The sequence below is a fragment of the Zea mays genome, chromosome 5, assembly GCF_902167145.1.
Source record: "Zea mays cultivar B73 chromosome 5, Zm-B73-REFERENCE-NAM-5.0, whole genome shotgun sequence".
NCBI classification, from domain to species: Eukaryota; Viridiplantae; Streptophyta; class Magnoliopsida; order Poales; family Poaceae; genus Zea; species Zea mays.
The window spans coordinates 13,736,186-13,754,112 of NC_050100.1; the positions used below are offsets into that span (position 1 = coordinate 13,736,186).

General features: G+C 46.5%; 1 protein-coding gene across 1 annotated transcript; it reads right to left on the bottom strand.

The window, feature by feature from the left end:
• Positions 1–11,572: 11,572 nt before the first annotated feature.
• LOC100383199 (uncharacterized) lies at positions 11,573–16,141 on the bottom strand. Its single transcript, NM_001175861.2, has 8 exons — positions 15,880–16,141; positions 14,426–14,448; positions 14,280–14,340; positions 14,149–14,192; positions 13,635–13,969; positions 13,189–13,546; positions 12,494–13,081; positions 11,573–12,096 (listed from the first exon to the last, which is right to left on the bottom strand). Exons 1-8 carry the CDS (start codon positions 15,965–15,967, stop codon positions 11,821–11,823), a joined length of 1,773 nt encoding a protein of 590 aa, NP_001169332.1. The 5' UTR covers positions 15,968–16,141; the 3' UTR covers positions 11,573–11,820.
• Between the last annotated feature and the right edge of the window lie 1,786 nt (positions 16,142–17,927).

Consider the following 17,927-nt stretch of genomic DNA (forward strand, 5'->3'; position numbering starts at 1 on the left):
TGTGCTAAGCGGCGATACCACAGCCAGCCCATGCTAGTCTTAGCTATTAAGCATGCATCTAGACCGGCCTCTTCTTTTGCAAAATCAACTAAATAAAGTTTGCCGTCTAATACACCCTTAAAAGCTAGTGAACCATCACTTCTTCTAAAGACAGACACATCTACATTTGTAAATAGACAGTTATATCCCATGTTGCATAATTGACTAACAGATAGCAAATTATATCCCAAGGACTCAACTAAAAACACATTAGAAATTGAGTGCTCGTTTGAGATTGCAATTTTACCTAACCCTTTTACCTTGCCTTGATTCCCATCACCGAATATAATTGAATCTTGGGAATCCTTATTCTTGACGTAGGAGGTGAACATCTTCTTCTCCCCCGTCATATGGTTTGTGCATCCGCTGTCGATAATCCAACTTGAACCCCCGAATGCATAAACCTGCAAGGCAAATTTAGGCTTGGGTCTTAGGTACCCAACTCATGTTGGGTCCTACAAGGTTAGTGCAAATATCCTTAGGGACCCAAATGCAAGTTTTGTCTCCCTTGCATTTTGCCCCTAACTTCCTAGCAACTATTTTCCTATCCTTTCTACAAATAGCAAAGGAAGCATTTAAAGCACAATAAATTGTAGAAGGTTCATTCACTACTTTCCTAGGAGCATGAATAATATTCTTTCTACCACCATTTCTATCATGCGCATATGAAGAACTAGAAGCAAACATAGCATGAGAAAAATCATTGTAAGCATTATAACTCCTATAGGCATTTCTAGTTTGTCTCCTATCATGATACAAAAAGGCATGGTTCTTTTTAGCACTAGTAGCCATAGGGGCCTTCCCTTTCTCCTTAGCGGGAATGGGAGCCTTATGGTTTGTTAAGTTCTTGGCTTCCCTTTTGAAGCCAAGTCCATCCTTAATTGAGGGGTGTCTACCGATCGTGTAGGCATCCCTTGCAAATTTTAGTTTATCAAATTCACTATTGCTAGTCTTAAGTTGGGCATTAAGACTAGCCAATTCCTCAGTTAATTTGGAAATTGAAACTAAATGATCGCTACACGCATTAACATCGAAATCTTTACACCTAGTGCAAATCTCAATATGTTCTACACAAGAATTAGATTCACTAGCTACTTCTAGTTTAGCATTTAAGTCATCATTAACATTCTTTAAAGTAGCAATGGTTTCATGACAAGAAGATAGTTCACTAGAAAGCACTTCATTTCTCTTAACTTCTAAAGCATAAGATTTTTGTGCCTCTATAAACTTATCATGTTCATCATACAACAAATCCTCTTGTTTTTCTAAAAGCCTATCCTTTTCATTCAAGGCATCAATCAATTCATTGATTTTATCAATTTTATTTCTATCCAATCCTTTGAACAAACTAGAGTAATCTATTTCATCATCACTAGACTCATCGTCACTAGAAGAATCATAAGTGATATCATTACGAGTGATTACCTTCTTCTCTCTTGCCATGAGGCAAGTGTGACGCTCGTTGGGGAAGAGGGATGACTTGTTGAATGCAGTGGCAGCGAGTCCCTCATTGTCGGAGTCAGACGAGGAGAAGTCTGAATCCCACTCCTTGCCAAGATGAGCCTCGCCCTTTGCCTTCTTATAATTCTTCTTCTTCTCCCTCTTGTTCCCTTGGTCCTGATCACTATCATTGTCGGGACAGTTAGCAATAAAATGACCAAGCTTACCGCATTTGAAGCACGAACGCTTCCCCTTGGCTTTGGTCTTGCTTGGCTGTCCCTTGCGACCTTTAAGCGCTGTCTTGAATCTTTTGATGATTAGAGCCATCTCTTCATCATTAAGTCCGGCCGCCTCAATTTGTGCCACCCTGCTAGGTAGCGCCTCCTTGCTTCTTGTTGCCTTGAGAGCAAGGGGTTGAGGCTCGTTGATCGGTCCATTCAAGGCGTCGTCCACGTATCTTGCCTCCTTGATCATCATCCGCCCGCTTACGAATTTTCCGAGTACCTCCTCGGGTGTCATCTTCATGTACCTGGGATTCTCACGAATATTGTTCACGAGATGAGGATCAAGAACGGTAAATGACCTTAGCATTAGGCGGACGATGTCGTGATCCGTCCATCGCGTGCTTCCGTAGCTCCTTATTTTGTTGATAAGGATCTTGAGCCGGTTGTATGTTTGCGTCGGCTCCTCGCCCCTTATCATCGCGAATCGTCCGAGCTCGCCCTCCACCAACTCCATCTTGGTGAGTAAGGTGACATCATTCCCCTCATGAGAGATCTTGAGGGTGTCCCAAATTTGCTTGGCATTGTCCAAGCCGCTCACCTTGTGATACTCGTCCCTGCACAAAGAGGCTAGCAACACAATAGTAGCTTGTGCATTTTTATGGATCTGTTCATTAATAAACGAAGGACTATCCGAGCTATCAAATTTCATTCCACTTTCCACAATCTCCCAAATGCTTGGATGGAGAGAAAATAGGTGTGTACGCATTTTGTGACTCCAAAATCCGTAGTCCTCTCCATCAAAGTGAGGAGGCTTGCCAAGTGGAATGGGGAGCAAATGAGCATTTGAGCTGTGCGGAATGCATGAATAATCAAAAGAAAAGTTTGAGTTAACCGTCTTTTGTTTGTCGTAGTCGTCGTCCTTGTGGGAAGAAGTAGATTCGTCGCTGTCGTAGTAGACGATCTCCTTGATACGTCTTGTCTTCTTCTTCTTCCCATCTTTACGTCTGTGGCCCGAGCCAGAGTCATTGGATTTGTCATCTTTTGGCTCATTGACGAAGGACTCCTTTTCCTTGTCGTTGATCACGATTCCCTTCCCCTTAGGATCCATCTCTTCGGGCGGTTAGTCCCTTTTTTGAAGAGAACGGCTCCGATACCAATTGAGAGCACCTAGAGGGGGGGTGAATAGGTGATCCTGTGAAACTTAAATTTATAGCCACAAAAACTTGTTAAGTGTTAGCACAATAAATGCCAAGTGGCTAGAAAGGAGTCTCAACAAAACACAATACCACAAGAGATCAATCACAGAGACGACACAGTGGTTTATCCCGTGGTTCGGCCAAGACCAACGCTTGCCTACTCCACGTTGTGGCGTCCCAACGGACGAGGGTTGCAATCAACCCCTCTCAAGCGGTCCAAAGACCCACTTGAATACCACGGTGTTTTGCTTGCTTTTTCTCAATCCCGTTTGCGAGGAATCTCCACAACTTGGAGCCTCTCGCCCTTACAATTGAAGTTCACAAAGAACACAGAGCAAAGGGGGAATGAGCAACGCACACAAGACTTCAAAAGATCAGAGCAACAACACACACACAAGTCGCAATAAGAGCTCGCAACACAACTCAAAGAGTTCGCAACTCAACAAGAGCTCTAGATGCTATCACAATGAAACGAATGCGTGAGATCGATGTCTTGGTGCTTAGGAATGTTGTAGGAATGCTTGGTGTACTCCTCCATGCGCCTAGGGGTCCCTTTTATAGCCCCAAGGCAGCTAGGAGCCGTTGAGAACAAATCTGAAAGGCCATCCTTGCCTTCTGTCATCGGGCGCACCGGACAGTCCGGTGCACACCGGACAGTGTCCGGTGCCCGATTCCTTTCCTTAAATGGCGAAGCCGACCGTTGCAGATCTGGGAGCCGTTGGCGCACCGGACATGTCCGGTGCACACCGGACAGTCCGGTGCCCCCTTCCGACCGTTGGCTCGGCCACGTGTCGCGCACGGATTCCGCGGCCGACCGTTGGCCCGGCCGACCATTGGCTCACCGGACAGTCCGGTGCACACCGGACAGTCCGGTGAATTTTAGCCGTACGCCGTTAGCAAATTCCCGAGAGCGGCTTCTTCGGCCGAGGCAGCCTGGCGCACCGGACACTGTCCGGTGCACCACCGGACAGTCCGGTGCTCCAGACCGAAACAGCCTCTTGGCTGAACACAGCCAACTCTCCTCTTTTCTTCTTCTTCCTGTTTCTGATACTTAGACAAGTATATTAGTACATAAAACCAATGTACTAAGACTTAGAAACATACCTTAGCTCTTCATTTGCACTTTGTCCATCCATGGGCATAGATTCACATTTAAGCACCTGTGTTGGCACTCAATCACCAAAATACTTAGAAATGGCCCAAGGGCACATTTCCCTATCAATGGTGCATCCCCCAACTCAAGACGATGAACAGGTTCATCAACAAGAGGCGTATGATCAAGGGGGAGCACAAGATGATCATGTGATGGAGGAAGAAGCGCAACCGGCACCTCCAACCCAAGTTCGAGCGATGATTCAAAGGGATCATCCCGTCGATCAAATCCTGGGTGATATTAGCAAGGGAGTAACTACTCGATCTCGATTAGTTAATTTTTGTGAGCATTACTCTTTTGTCTCTTCTATTGAGCCTTTCAGGGTAGAAGAGGCCTTGCTAGATCCGGACTGGGTGTTGGCCATGCAAGAGGAGCTCAACAACTTCAAGAGGAATGGAGTATGGACGCTGGTGCCTCGTCCTAAGCAAAATGTTGTGGGAACCAAGTGGGTGTTCCGCAACAAACAAGACGAGCACGGAGTGGTGACAAGGAACAAGGCTCGACTTGTGGCAAAAGGTTATGCCCAAGTCGCAGGTTTGGACTTTGAGGAGACTTTTGCTCCTGTGGCTAGGCTAGAGTCCATTCGTATTTTGCTAGCATATGCCGCTCACCATTCGTTCAGGTTGTTCCAAATGGATGTGAAGAGTGCTTTCCTCAACGGGCCAATCAAGGAGGAGGTGTACGTGGAGCAACCCCCTGGCTTCGAGGATGAACGATACCCCGACCATGTGTGTAAGCTCTCTAAGGCGCTCTATGGACTTAAGCAAGCCCCAAGAGCATGGTATGAATGCCTTAGAGACTTTTTAATTGCTAATGCTTTCAAGGTTGGGAAAGCCGATCCAACTCTTTTTACCAAGACATGTGATGGTGATTTGTTTGTATGCCAAATTTATGTCGATGACATAATATTTGGTTCTACTAATAAAAAGTCTTGTGAAGAGTTTAGCAGGGTGATGACGCAGAAATTCGAGATGTCGATGATGGGCGAGTTGAACTACTTCCTTGGGTTCCAAGTGAAGCAACTCAAGGACAGCACCTTCATCTCTCAAACGAAGTACACGCAAGACTTGCTGAAGCGGTTTGGGATGAAGGACACCAAGCCCGCAAAGACTCCGATGGGGACCGACGGACACACCGACCTCAACAAAGGAGGTAAGTCCGTTGATCAAAAGGCATACCGGTCAATGATAGGGTCATTACTTTACTTATGTGCTAGTAGACCGGATATTATGCTTAGCGTATGCATGTGTGCTAGATTTCAATCCGATCCTAAGGAGTGTCACTTAGTGGCAGTGAAGCGAATCCTTCGATATTTAGTTGCTACGCCTTACTTCGGGCTCTGGTATCCAAAGGGGTCTACCTTTGACCTAATTGGATATTCAGATTCTGACTATGCTGGATGTAAGGTTGATAGGAAGAGTACATCGGGGACGTGCCAATTCTTAGGAAGGTCCCTGGTGTCATGGAACTCTAAGAAACAAACTTCCGTTGCCCTATCCACCGCTGAGGCCGAGTATGTTGCTGCAGGACAGTGTTGCGCGCAACTACTTTGGATGAGGCAAACCCTCAGGGACTTTGGCTACAATCTGAGCAAAGTCCCACTCCTATGTGATAATGAGAGTGCTATCCGCATGGCGGAAAATCCTGTTGAACACAGCCGCACAAAGCACATAGACATCCAGCATCACTTTTTGAGAGACCACCAGCAAAAGGGAGATATCGAAGTGTTTCATGTTAGCACCGAGAATCAGCTAGCCGATATCTTTACCAAGCCTCTAGATGAGAAGACCTTTTGCAGGTTGCGTAGTGAGCTAAATGTCTTAGATTCGCGGAACTTGGATTGATTTTTAGCATACATGTGTTTATGCCTTTGATCATGTTCCCTATGCATTTTGTTGCTTAGTATGGTGCTCAAGTTGTCCAAACACTCCCTGGACCTCACAAGTCTGTTGCAAAGTGATGCACATATTTAGGGGGAGATGTGTTACAACTTGACCCTTTGAGAGTAACCATGTGATTGAGTTTGTTGATTTAGTCTCAAAGAAGGATTGAACGGAAAAAGCTGGACTTGGACCATGAAAGACTTCCACTGCACTCCGATGAGAGGGTAACTTATTCCAAGTTCATCTCATGTCCTCTTATTGCCTTTGCATTCTTATTGAAGATTTTGTTGAGGCAATGGGGTTCAAGGGCCAAGATTAATCCCGTTTTGGTGCTTGATGCCAAAGGGGGAGAAAATAAAGGCCAAAGCGATAAATGGATCAGCTACCACTTGAGAGATTTTGAAAATAGTAGAATAGAGCTTTTGGTTTGTCAAAACTCTTTTATTATCTCTCTTGTCAAAAGTTGGCTTCTTGTGGGGAGAAGTGTTGATTATAAGAAAAAGGGGAATCTTTGGAATCTGAATCAATTTCTCTTGGAATGACTCTCTTTATGTCTTAACATGTGTGTTTGACTTAGAGATAGAAATTTGAGTTTGATTTGCAAAAACAAACCAAGTGGTGGCAAAGGGTGATCCATATATGTCAAAATTGAACCAAAACAATTTGAGTTCTTATTTGAATTAATTTTGTGTTTGTTCTACTTGCTTTATATTGTGTTGGCATAAATCACCAAAAAGGGGGAGATTGAAAGGGAAATGTGCCCTTGGGCCATTTCTAAGTATTTTGGTGATTTAGTGTCCAACACAAGTGCTTAAATGTAAAATGGTGGACAAAGTACAAACCAAGGATAAAGGTATGTTTCTCAGACTTAGTACATTGTTTTATGGACTAATGTATTGTGTCTAAGTGCTGAAAACAGGAAAAATCCAATTGGAAATGTCTTGGCTCGGGCAGCCAAGAATCTGCTCAGTCTGGGAGCACCGGACTGTCCGGTGGTGCACCGGACAGTGTCCGGTGCGCCAGGCTGGCTCGAGCGAACTGGTCGCTCTCGGGAATTCACCGGCGACGTACGACTATAATTCACCGGACTGTCCGGTGTGCACCGGACTGTCCGGTGTGCACCGGACTGTCCGGTGTGCACCGGACTGTCCGGTGAGCCAACGGTCGGGCGGGCCAACGGTCGGCCGCGCAATCTGCGCGGGACACGTGGCCGAGCCAACGGCTAGAAGGGGGCACCGGACTGTCCGGTGTGCACCGGACATGTCCGGTGCGCCAACGGCTCTCAGGCTGCCAACGGTCGACTGCGCCATATTTGGAAGGAAATCGGGCCCCGGACAGTGTCCGGTGTGCACCGGACTGTCCGGTGCACCAGTCGACAGAAGGCAAGATCAGCCTTCCTAGAATGCTCTCAACAGCTCCTAGCTGCCTTGGGGCTATAAAAGGATCCCCTAGGCGCATGGAGGAGTACACCAAGTATTCCTACAACATCTCTAAGCACCAAGACCTCGATTCCGCGCATTTGTTTCAGTGTGATAGCATATAGAGCTCTAGTGGAGTTGTGAACTCATTGAGTTGTGTTGCGAGCTCTTGTTGTGACTTGTGTGCGTGTTGACACTCTGATTCTTGTGTCTTGTGTGCGTTGCTAATCCTCCCTTGCTCTGTGTTTCTTTGAGAACTTCAAGTGTAAGGGCGAGAGGCTCCAAGTTGTGGAGATTCCTCGCAAACGGGATTGAGAAAAGCAAGCAAAACACCGTGGTATTCAAGTAGGTCTTTGGACCGCTTGAGAGGGGTTGATTGCAACCCTCGTCCGTTGGGACGCCACAACGTGGAGTAGGCAAGCGTTGGTCTTGGCCGAACCACGGGATAACCACCGTGCCATCTCTGTGATTGATTTCTTGTGGTTATTGTGTTTTGTTGAGACTCCTCTCTAGCCACTTGGCATTTACTGTGCTAACGCTTAACCAAGTTTTTGTGGCTTAAGTTTTCAAGTTTTACAGGATCACCTATTCACCCCCCCTCTAGGTGCTCTCAAGAAGCCCTGGGGTAGATGACGTATTTCTCCGACCGGAGGTTGGCCCGCCCATGCCTGCCCGACGTCCCGACGGATTGGCTCAAGCGCTCCTGCTCCCTCGTCGAGCCTGGCCTGCACCCCGCGGATTTGCTCGAGCTGTGGGTCATGGCCCCTCGCCTGAACGGGGACCACAACTAGCTCCCGTGGGATACCAACGCGAGGCACCAGCCTAGGGAGATCACCGTCCTCCGGCATGCCGAGATGGTTGCCTTCGGAGGGACCCCCTAGATCGACGTGGAAACATTCGCGGCTTGGGCCGCAGTCCTCGTCGCCGAGGCTACGGCTACCGTCGGAACAGTCGGAAAGGCAGTAGTCACATGCGGTCATGAAGTCCCGCATGGCACTGGGGTTGCCAAGTTCAGAGAAATCCCAACAGAAGTTGGGCTCGTCGTCTTCCTCGGACCCAGAGGGCCCGTAGGTCGAGACGTCCGTCAGTCGGTCCCAAGGTGACCGCATACGAAGCCCCAGAGGGTTTGGACTCGCCTCTACGAGAGCACCCGCCAAAGCAAAGCCGCTAGGCGGGTCGAGGCTGAATCCGAAAGACGCGGGATGGGAATCGGTCGGTACCTCTTGGTCGACGGGCGGTGATGAAGTCACGTCGGGGACTGACTGCACCATCGTCTCAGGTACAAGGGTGACGTCCAGCAAGCCCTTCGCGAGTGCGCTGGCGTCGTCCGTTTGCTCGGGATTGGCGTGTTGCGGGGAGACGGTGCGCGTCTTCGTCTCAAGCGCGAGGTCGATGCCCGGTGCGCCCCCCGTTGGGGTGCTGGTGCTATCGACTCGCTCGACAGCCGACGAGGTGCTGCCTCCTGCTTGGCCTTGGTTGCCCCGCCTCCCCCTCCGTCGGCGGGGAAGAGGGCGGGGTGAGCTCGAAGGTTGTTCTTCCACCACGCGGGGAAGACGTCGTCGATTCCGCCGTCGGCGGGCGGGCTGTCGGCCGCCATTGTCGTTGTCGCCCGGCGGTGGAATGAGTATCATGTCATAGCTGCCGTCGAGGGACACGAACTCAAGACTCCCAAAACGGAGCACCGTCCCGGGTTGGAGAGGTTGCTGGAGACTGCCCATCTGGAGCTTGACGGGAAGCTGTTCGTCAACACGCAGCAGGCCCCTACCTGGCGCGCCAACTGTCGGCGTTTCGAGACCGGGGGGTCCCTAAGCCGACGAGTGAATGTCGCCGTGTGCCCCAGCCCAGATGGGTCGACGCGAGGCCGAGCGCGAAGGGGGGAAGTGAGGTGGCCGGAGACAGACGTGAGAGAGGTGGGAATCCCGCGGCCTTCGTGTTCGTCCCGCGCCCAGGTCGGGTGCGCTTGCAGTAGGGGGTTACAAGCGTCCACGCGGGAGAGGGAGCGAGCGGCTTCAAGCGGGCGCCTGTCTCGTCCTCGTCCCCGCGCGGCCAACCCTCTCTAAGAGGGCCCTGGTCCTTCCTTTTATAGGCGTAAGGAGAGGATCCAGGTGTACAATGGGGGATGTAGCAGAGTGCTACGTGTCTAGCGGAGGAGAGCTAGCGCCCTAAGTACATGTCGTTGTGGCAGCCAGAGAGATTTTGGCACCCAGCTGGTGTGATGTCGTGGCCGTCGAAGGAGTGCCGGAGCCTGGCGGAGGGACAGCTGTCGGAGCTGTTGAGTCCTTGCTGACTTCCTCTTGCTTCCGTAAGGGGGCTGAGAGCCGCTGTCGTCACAGAGTATGCGGGGCGCCATCATTGCCTATCTGGCGGGGCGAGCCAGATGGGACGCCGGTCTTGTTCCCCTGGCCCGTGTCGGCTCGGGGTAGGGTGATGATGGTGCCTCCTGTTGACGTGGCTGGTCTGCGCCTTAGGTTGGGTGATGTGTAAGCTCCTCCGAAGCCGAGGTCGAGTCTGTCTTCTGTGGCCGAGGTCGAGTCCGAGCCCCTGGGTCGGGCAAGGCGGAGACCGACGGCTGAGGCCAGGGCGGAGTCCGAGCCCTGAGGGTCAGGCGGAGCGGAGTTCGTCGTCTTCTGGGGCTGAGCCCAAGTCCGAGCCCTGGGTCGGGCGGAGCGGAGTTCGTCGTCTTCTGGGGCTGAGCCCAAGTCCGAGCCCTGGGTCGGGCGGAGCGGAGTTCGTCGTCTTCCGGGGCTTAGCCCGAGTCCGAGCCCTAGGTCGGGCGGAGCGGAGTTCGCCGTCTTCTGGGGCTTAGCCCGAGTCCGAGCCCTGGGTCGGGCGGAGCGGAGTTCGCCGTCTTCCGGGGCTTAGCCCGAGTCCGAGCCCTGGATCGGGCGGAGCGGAGTTTCCTATGGTGCCTGCGGCCGGGCCTGACTGCCTGTCAGCCTCACTCTGTCAAGTGGCACCGCAGTCGGAGTGGCGCAGGCGGCGCTGTCTTTCTGTCAGACCGGTCAGTGGAGCGGCGAAGTGACGGCGGTCACTTCGGCTCTGTCGGCTGAGGGGCGCGCGTCAGGATAAAGGTGTCAGGCCACCTTTGCATTAAATGCCCCTGCGATTTGGTCGGTCGGTGCGGCGATTTGGTCAGGGTTGCTTCTTGGCGAAGACAGGGCCTCGGGCGAGCCGGAAATATGTTCGCCGCTGGAGGGGGGCCTCGGGCGAGACGGAGATCCTCCAGGGTCGGCTGCCCTTGTCCGAGGCTAGGCTCGGGCGAGGCGTGATCGAGTCCCTCGAATGGACTGATCCCTGACCTAATCGCACCCATCAGGCCTTTGCAGCTTTATGCTGATGGAGATTACCAGCTGAGAATTAGGAGCCTTGAGGGTACCCCTAATTATGGTCCCCGACAATATTAGATCTCGTGGATAATAAAATCTATAAATTTCAACTAAAATTGTCACCTGATAGTTGGTGTGTACACGACAAATTTGACATGTACCTGCGTAGGTTGACGAATTTTTATTCATCCTCGAGGCTAGTTGGATTTTTTAATTCTCTCAAAAATTTGTTAGCTGTCTCATGAATAATATAGTCATTATATAAAAGTTGAATCTCATCGATCAAATATTCATTATTATGTCGTCTTTAATATTTTAGTATTGTTCTTGTGTCACAACTTTAGTTCAATATATAAATTAGTTAGAAAAATGGACTCATGCACTAATATAATTTATAAAGATCTAGAATTATTATTCCATGTCGAGTGATTAAACTTGATAACAGTATACAGTATTTTTTATCATATAGTATTGATGAATTGGTCGTGCCCCCTTATATCGTAATTCTGGCTCCGCCCTTGATTACATACATTTTTGTTATCGATAAAAATATCGTGACAACGTCATTAAACAGTTAAAAAATTATTTTCACAAAAAGTACTAAAATAAAATACTGCTAAATATTAAATACTCGCTTCGAGAAGCCAAATCCAACCTACTAGGCTACACGAAATACATAGTAAAATCGGACCCTCCTAGGCTACTCGAAATCATTAATAATTGTAGCTCCAAAGTAATTATAGCTGATAAAAAAACCAGCCGCACCCATTGGATGATCATAGTTGAGGACTAAACTTCGTCAGAATTCTAGCATAACTCTCGAATGGCCATTAAAATGCTCGCATGAATGTTCAACGGAACACGTAACACAGTTTGAGTGACATCATTAATTTGCTACCAACAGAAATTCATATATTGCATTTATCAGCTGATGAGAATCTTTGAACTCATCGTCCTTTTCATGACAAAAAAAAAGACAAGAACCGACAACGGACTAAAGGCGATGAAACTACTACATACACATGATAAGCTTAATATAAAACGAAGAAAGAACATGTGATAGTTATACTACTAAGAGAGGACTATATTTTGAGTGCCCTCTAACTTCAGTGTTCATCACAGAAGAATGTTTAGGTAGTTCCTATTGGCTGAACTTGCATCCATGAATGTAAGGATGCTCATAATTGATGTACTTTGTCCAGTAAGGCCGATACTTTGTCATTGCGATTTCCAGCCATGGCTTCATGTTACCATTGTAGTGGATGACTGCGGCATTGTCTATTTCTGAGCGCTCAACGGTTGGATTGTACCCTAAACCAAGCACATGCCATGATTTGTCCAGAGGGTGTGTCAGCTTGTAAAAAGTTAGAAGCCCTGGCGGCAATGTCCCCAATTTCCAGAGCAGCCTGTTCTCGTTCTGTATAAAGATAACATAAAACAGTGTGAAAATGGAGTCAATAAATGTATGCACTGATATGTACATCTCAGGCAGTACATTTATGTTTCGACTTGCTCTTAATTCTTTGTAATGATTAAACATCAGCTAATTAACTAATTAATAGAGTTGTTGGTATTATGAAAATTAATTAAGGACTCCAATGCAATCATACTAAAAAATAACTATTTAGCATTTGCTTCATCTATACTGTACACAGTAGTCATATATGCATAAAAATGACCAAAATCACGATATCTGAAAAGCCAAAGCAACAGAATATAAATCAGCAAGATGGCTGTGTACGTATAGGAAAATTAAATGCAATATTAAAAGAAAAGGTGTCAAGATGCAAGTAATGTAAAATCTTCCAATTCACCATGTTCTGCCATTTGTGGTAGATTCCAGTAATGTCTTTCTTCTTCCATTCTTCCAGATCAAACATGTTCATTCCATAAGCCCAACCACATGCATTAGGATCAAAATTCTGAGCAATATTTGGGTTTGAGAAGTTGAGGTACTTGTCAAATCGGTGAAAACTCTCTCCACATGTTTCCACCGCTCCATTTACATTCCCATTAAGATCTACCTCCCAGAGTCCAGTTAGGTCCCTCTGGACAACTATGTCATCATCCAGGAAAAGAATTTTATTCAGCTTGGGATAGACTTGGGGGAGGTAAAATCTTAGATGGTTGAGCATAGACAGATATTTTGGGTTTCGATACTTCAGATTAGAAGAGCCAGCAGAGAGTGTTTTCGGACGATCAGCCTTGAAATAGTATTCTTTCATGGCTGCAGACTCGAGCTGTTTCAGAACAGGGCAGTAAGAAGAGTTCAACCATTTGAAGTCATCAACATTTTCCACATGCATTGTTGCATCCCCAGGTGGATTCAGCAAAAACCACATGTTCATGGCCCCAAAGTTCAGTTTGTCAGTAACAAGGTGAAACACATGTTTTTCAGGCTCCTGAAAATTTATAGAAAGAAAATCAAAAGTGCTATATAATGGGTCATTCAATGGTAGACATAATGAAGAGATTACACTTCCAGTTTCAAGATGGGGATTACACTAACCTTCGCATTCATGATGGTTGAGTTGACCACAACTGATGCTGCCAAAACATTATCTGAGAAAAGAGCATAATGGTAAAGATCAGGATTTTCCAAGTTCTCGCTATTGGGGAACTTTCTTTTCTCTGGAGAGAGAAGGTAATAATCAATTGTTAAGCGCATAGAAAGACAATGGATGCCATTTGGGATTGTCTTAGCTGCAAGCTGGCTAAGGAAGGTGCTCTGCTTCTTCAAGCTCCGGACCTGCTCATCTGCTGACTGAAGCATTGCTCTCAAACGCTGGGTAATTTCCTTGCAATCATACAACAGATCCCTTGCTTTTGATAAAACTTGGCCCATTGCTTTGATTCTATCTGAAGCACTGCAAATTAAAGAAGAGATGAATCAATAGAGAAAGAGAAATCAGTAACACTGAAAATTTGGGCCTAGACAGTTCGAGCAGGCACCACCTCTTCGGAAGTTCGGCATCAGCAGTAGCTTCCCCAAGGGAGCGCTGGCTTTCCTTGAGTCTTGCTAGCAGCTCCTGATAGAGATCAAGTTTGCCCCTAGATTTGGCAAGAACAGAATATATTCTGGCCATGATCATTTGATCTCGCATCAGACGAACCCTTGAATCTGCCTTCTCATTTTCATTTTCACGTCTCCAGATGCTATATTTTCCCAGCACTGCAGAATCAACAGCTTTTGAGCGTTCAATACCTGTGTTCTCAAGTTTAACTAATGCTTCATCATCCTGCTGCACTACTTCCATTTTGTTCCTTACACCAATTCTCCCCCTTAGTTTCTACAAGTAGGAAACATGAGAATGATCAGGATAAGGTGAAACAAGATTACATTTTACAATGCCTGTAAAGCCATGAAAAAATAACACAAACAGAATGTTAACCACTTCGGGAATGAAACAAATGAGTTCAAATCATCCCTACATTATACTGCAGTTTACAAGGTTGTGGGGGAGGGTACCCTGTGTGTTATTTCCTTTGATCTGCCCAAGAGATGAGAGCCATCTACATTAAAAATGAAAGCCGCCAAGTCAAATGTGTGCAATGCACTCACATATAAGGAATATATGGTAGTAATACTCAGTTACCCACCCCTTTGACTCGAGGACATATTCTGCAGTTCAAAGTTGGGTTGCCTACCCCAGTCAGATATCTAATATCACAGAATGCTGCCATTATAATCACACATTTTTTTTGACACAGAAGAAAGAAACAAGACATGAGAATATTTTACTAACCTGTTTGCGATGGTCCACTAGAGCTGCACAAAATAGAAACACTGGCATTAGCACAACAGCACAGAATATATTCTACAGTCATGAAAAATGTCCAAAATCATGTAGTTTCTTCTAATTGTATGAGGAAGACAAAATATCTATCAAAAACAAAATGGTTCCAGCAGAAATAATGGTTCCTAAGAAGATAAGAGCAAATTGTAACACAGGGCATAAGAGAACAGGATCGCATTGCTGTTACAGCCAATTTGAAAGAGAGCAAAACTTTAGGACAACTGCCGACTAGTTTGGTGATGCTGAGCCACACACCAAGTCCAAGCAACATAAACCTAAAACTAGAAGAAATGTAATGCAATTTCTTTGAAGGAACAGAGCAGTGTTCTTAAGGCGCCTAGGCGAGCAAGTGCACCAGACAACCGCCTTAGCGCCTAGGCGGCGCCTAAGCAGGTAAGGCGAGCAAGGCGGCCAGTTTTGCCCGAGCGCCTTAAGAACACTGGAATAGAGTATATACAATCTATGCAGCAGATTGCCCTTAATGTTCTAAGTTGGTATTATCACAATTTCACAATTCACAGTCTCATCCTTAATAATCCAGGTAACATTATCCTAAGCCAAAGTCTACTACACCTACATCAGGTTGCATGGTATATTTGTTTGCGCTAACTGTAGGCATGAGTTATGGTGCCCCTGTTTCATCAGTTAATAATTCAGATGCTTGACATTTTGCACTCAAAGATACAAACAATAGAATGAAACTCTAAAACATTTAAAAACTTGTGTGGTTCAAACAGTTAACTATAGAGGGTTTTCCAGTATGGAAAATAGAGGAGAGCCACACAGTGCCTGACAGTGAAAACCTTGTAATTTACATATGATGGTAGATTAAGAAAAATCCTTAGACACACATGACATGACTATGGTCTGAAGTGCAGAAGGCCATCTGGCCCACCCACATTGCATGACATAAAACTGAAAGCCTATCAACAATAGGGCTCGCAGGTCGCAACAGAAAGTTATAATAACAACAGCAAAAATCGCGCAGAAACATTAGCAATGAAATCCATATTTTCTGTTAGTATTTGATCCATATACAAATACCATTATTCCTGAATTCTACTGCACCTATGTATCGACGCTAATTTATAACCCACTCCAAACATCCGTCCGAGTCCGACCTCATCATCAAATCAAGTAATCAACACAAGTCTCCCCACCCACCCCCCCCCCCCCCCCCCCCCCCCCCCCCCAAAAAAAATCCCAATCCGCTCCGGTTATAGCCCCAAACCGCACGATCGGCGCCGTTCCCCGGCTGTGAACGAGAATAATCACACAGATCTAGCGCCGCCGCCGAGGCATTCTCGAGACTCGCGCAGACCGACAGAATCCGTGGACTCGCCGCGGGAAGGGACCAGGAAGAGAGAGAAGGGGAGATGGGGCTGGGTTGCGACCGGCATTACCTTGGACTTGGAGGCAGGGGGAGGCGGCGAGGATGAGGAAAGCGAGAGCGTGGAGGTGGAGGGCCGAGCGGCCAGCCCTGATCGCCATGGCCAGCCGGCTCGGGGCGGATCGGAACAGGTTGGAGGAAGGGAAGGGAGGGCTCGTGCCGGCTTTCGGGGGGAGGGGGACGAGTGGCGAGTGGTGGCGGCCAGTACACTGGCACTGCTCCGCCCTTCTGTGACTGACAAGGTCAATCCACACCTTATTGTCGGAATGTCGGTGTCGTACCGGTATGTGTGTTGTTCGCAAAGCAACCAATTTTGCTTCTCCGTCACCTGCACTCCCTCCTCTACACCTCCCGTCCACCGGCCATGGTTCGGCTGCGCTTGCGCCTGCGCCTCCACAGATGCTCCTCGCGGCGAGCACGAAGATCATCGGCGTTGAGCGCGCAACTACATCTCCCACGCCAATGAGCTCGGCAACCCGGTCCCCGAGGTGCGGTCGACGCGCCTCCTATTCTCGATCCTAAAATCCTGTCGCGCTTGCAACTGAAAGTTTAGTTCACATTATATTTAATGTTTAAATATCAAGTATTAAATATAGACTCAGTTAGATTTAATAAATTTGTCTTGTCTTTTAGTTTTCATCTATATAATTAGTTTTATAACTAGACTATATTTTATTTAATACTCGTAATTATCATTTAAATCTTCGATGTGACAGTGATTAAACTTTAATTAGCATGATCGGTTGTCTGTTATCTTGGTTGGAGAGTCGCGCATCGTCTATTTCTCTAGGTTGTTATTTGAGGTTAGGTGTATTTTTTAACTTTTAAGAGTCATATAGTCAATTAGTCATGTAAATGTATTTTTTAACCTCAGATTTCTAGATACAACCATGTCCCCAAGGCATCCACCATGGACTTCGTCGAATGTATTTTAGAATTGAGTCAAACGGTGGAGCCTTCGTTGCTTTGTATTCTTACTAGAATGTTAAGACCTAAGATAATAAACGATGAACCTTCATGAGATAACTAGTTGAGTGCCCGTGCGTTGCAACGGAACTGTATAATAACAAGGCAGGCTTATCTTCTAAATGGAGCGAAATCATAAATCCAAAATAGCAGTCAAATTTGTTCAAACAAAATTTCCTAACAATATCATACTTTCTGAACCACACACAGCTCGGTCAGTGTAATGGATTAAGAAAATGAACCCTAGCAGTTAGTAAAGTGGACCATTAGCAATGTAGCCGGGAGCGTAGAGCGCGCGGACCACCTAAAATGTGTAGCTGAAGTAATCGACTTTAAAAAAAATGGGAACTGCACCAATTCCCTGATGAAGTTTTATATTCTGATCAGTACTCATTAAACATATACATAAACTTGTAGCGCTGCTCTTTCCAAAAATGTGATGGGTAGATCATTTGGCCAATAGTGCAAAGTAATTTCAGAATAAGCATACAAATAGAAGAGTAAGGACAAAATAATTTCAGATCACATTTACTCTATAGGCTATAAAATGTAATGTAGTGCTTGAAAAGATGGACCGACTTCAGTCATTTTGAAAGTAGCCTAGAGGGGGGGTGAATAGGCTACACCTGAAAATTTTCACTAAAAACTTCGAAATAGGTTAAATTAAAGGAACAATTGGATCTATACCATTAAAAGATCCAAACTTTAGATATATACCATAGACCCCACATGTCATTGACTCATGTGGACCCACATGTAAGTGAGATAGTAATGATATGAATCTAAAGTGGTGATCTTTTAATGGTATGGATCCAAATTTCCCTAAATTAAAGTTGCACAGGTGCAAACCGGTTCAGTCGATTTTAATCACAACTGAACAAGTTTGAACCCACTCAACTTAAATTTAATAATCTATTGAACAAATGCGAAGTAGTAAAGAAAATAGCTAAAGATTTGCCTTACACAAGAACTACTTAAATGAATAATATGAACCAACCACCGAACATGAAGTGCTTAATAAGAACACACAAGAACACGCAATATAACCCGAGGTTCGGCAACCACCACAAAGGTGTCCTACTCCTCGTTGAGGAA

Coding starts and splice junctions, on each gene's coding strand:
- LOC100383199 (NM_001175861.2), bottom strand. CDS start 15,967: ATGGCGATCAGGGCTGGCCGCTCGGCCCTCCACCTCCACGCTCTCGCT. Junction 14,449..15,879: donor CCCCTGCCTCCAAGTCCAAG/GTAATGCCGGTC, acceptor TATTTTGTGCAG/CTCTAGTGGACCATCGCAAA. Junction 12,097..12,493: donor ACCACAAATGGCAGAACATG/GTGAATTGGAAG, acceptor ATCTTTATACAG/AACGAGAACAGGCTGCTCTG.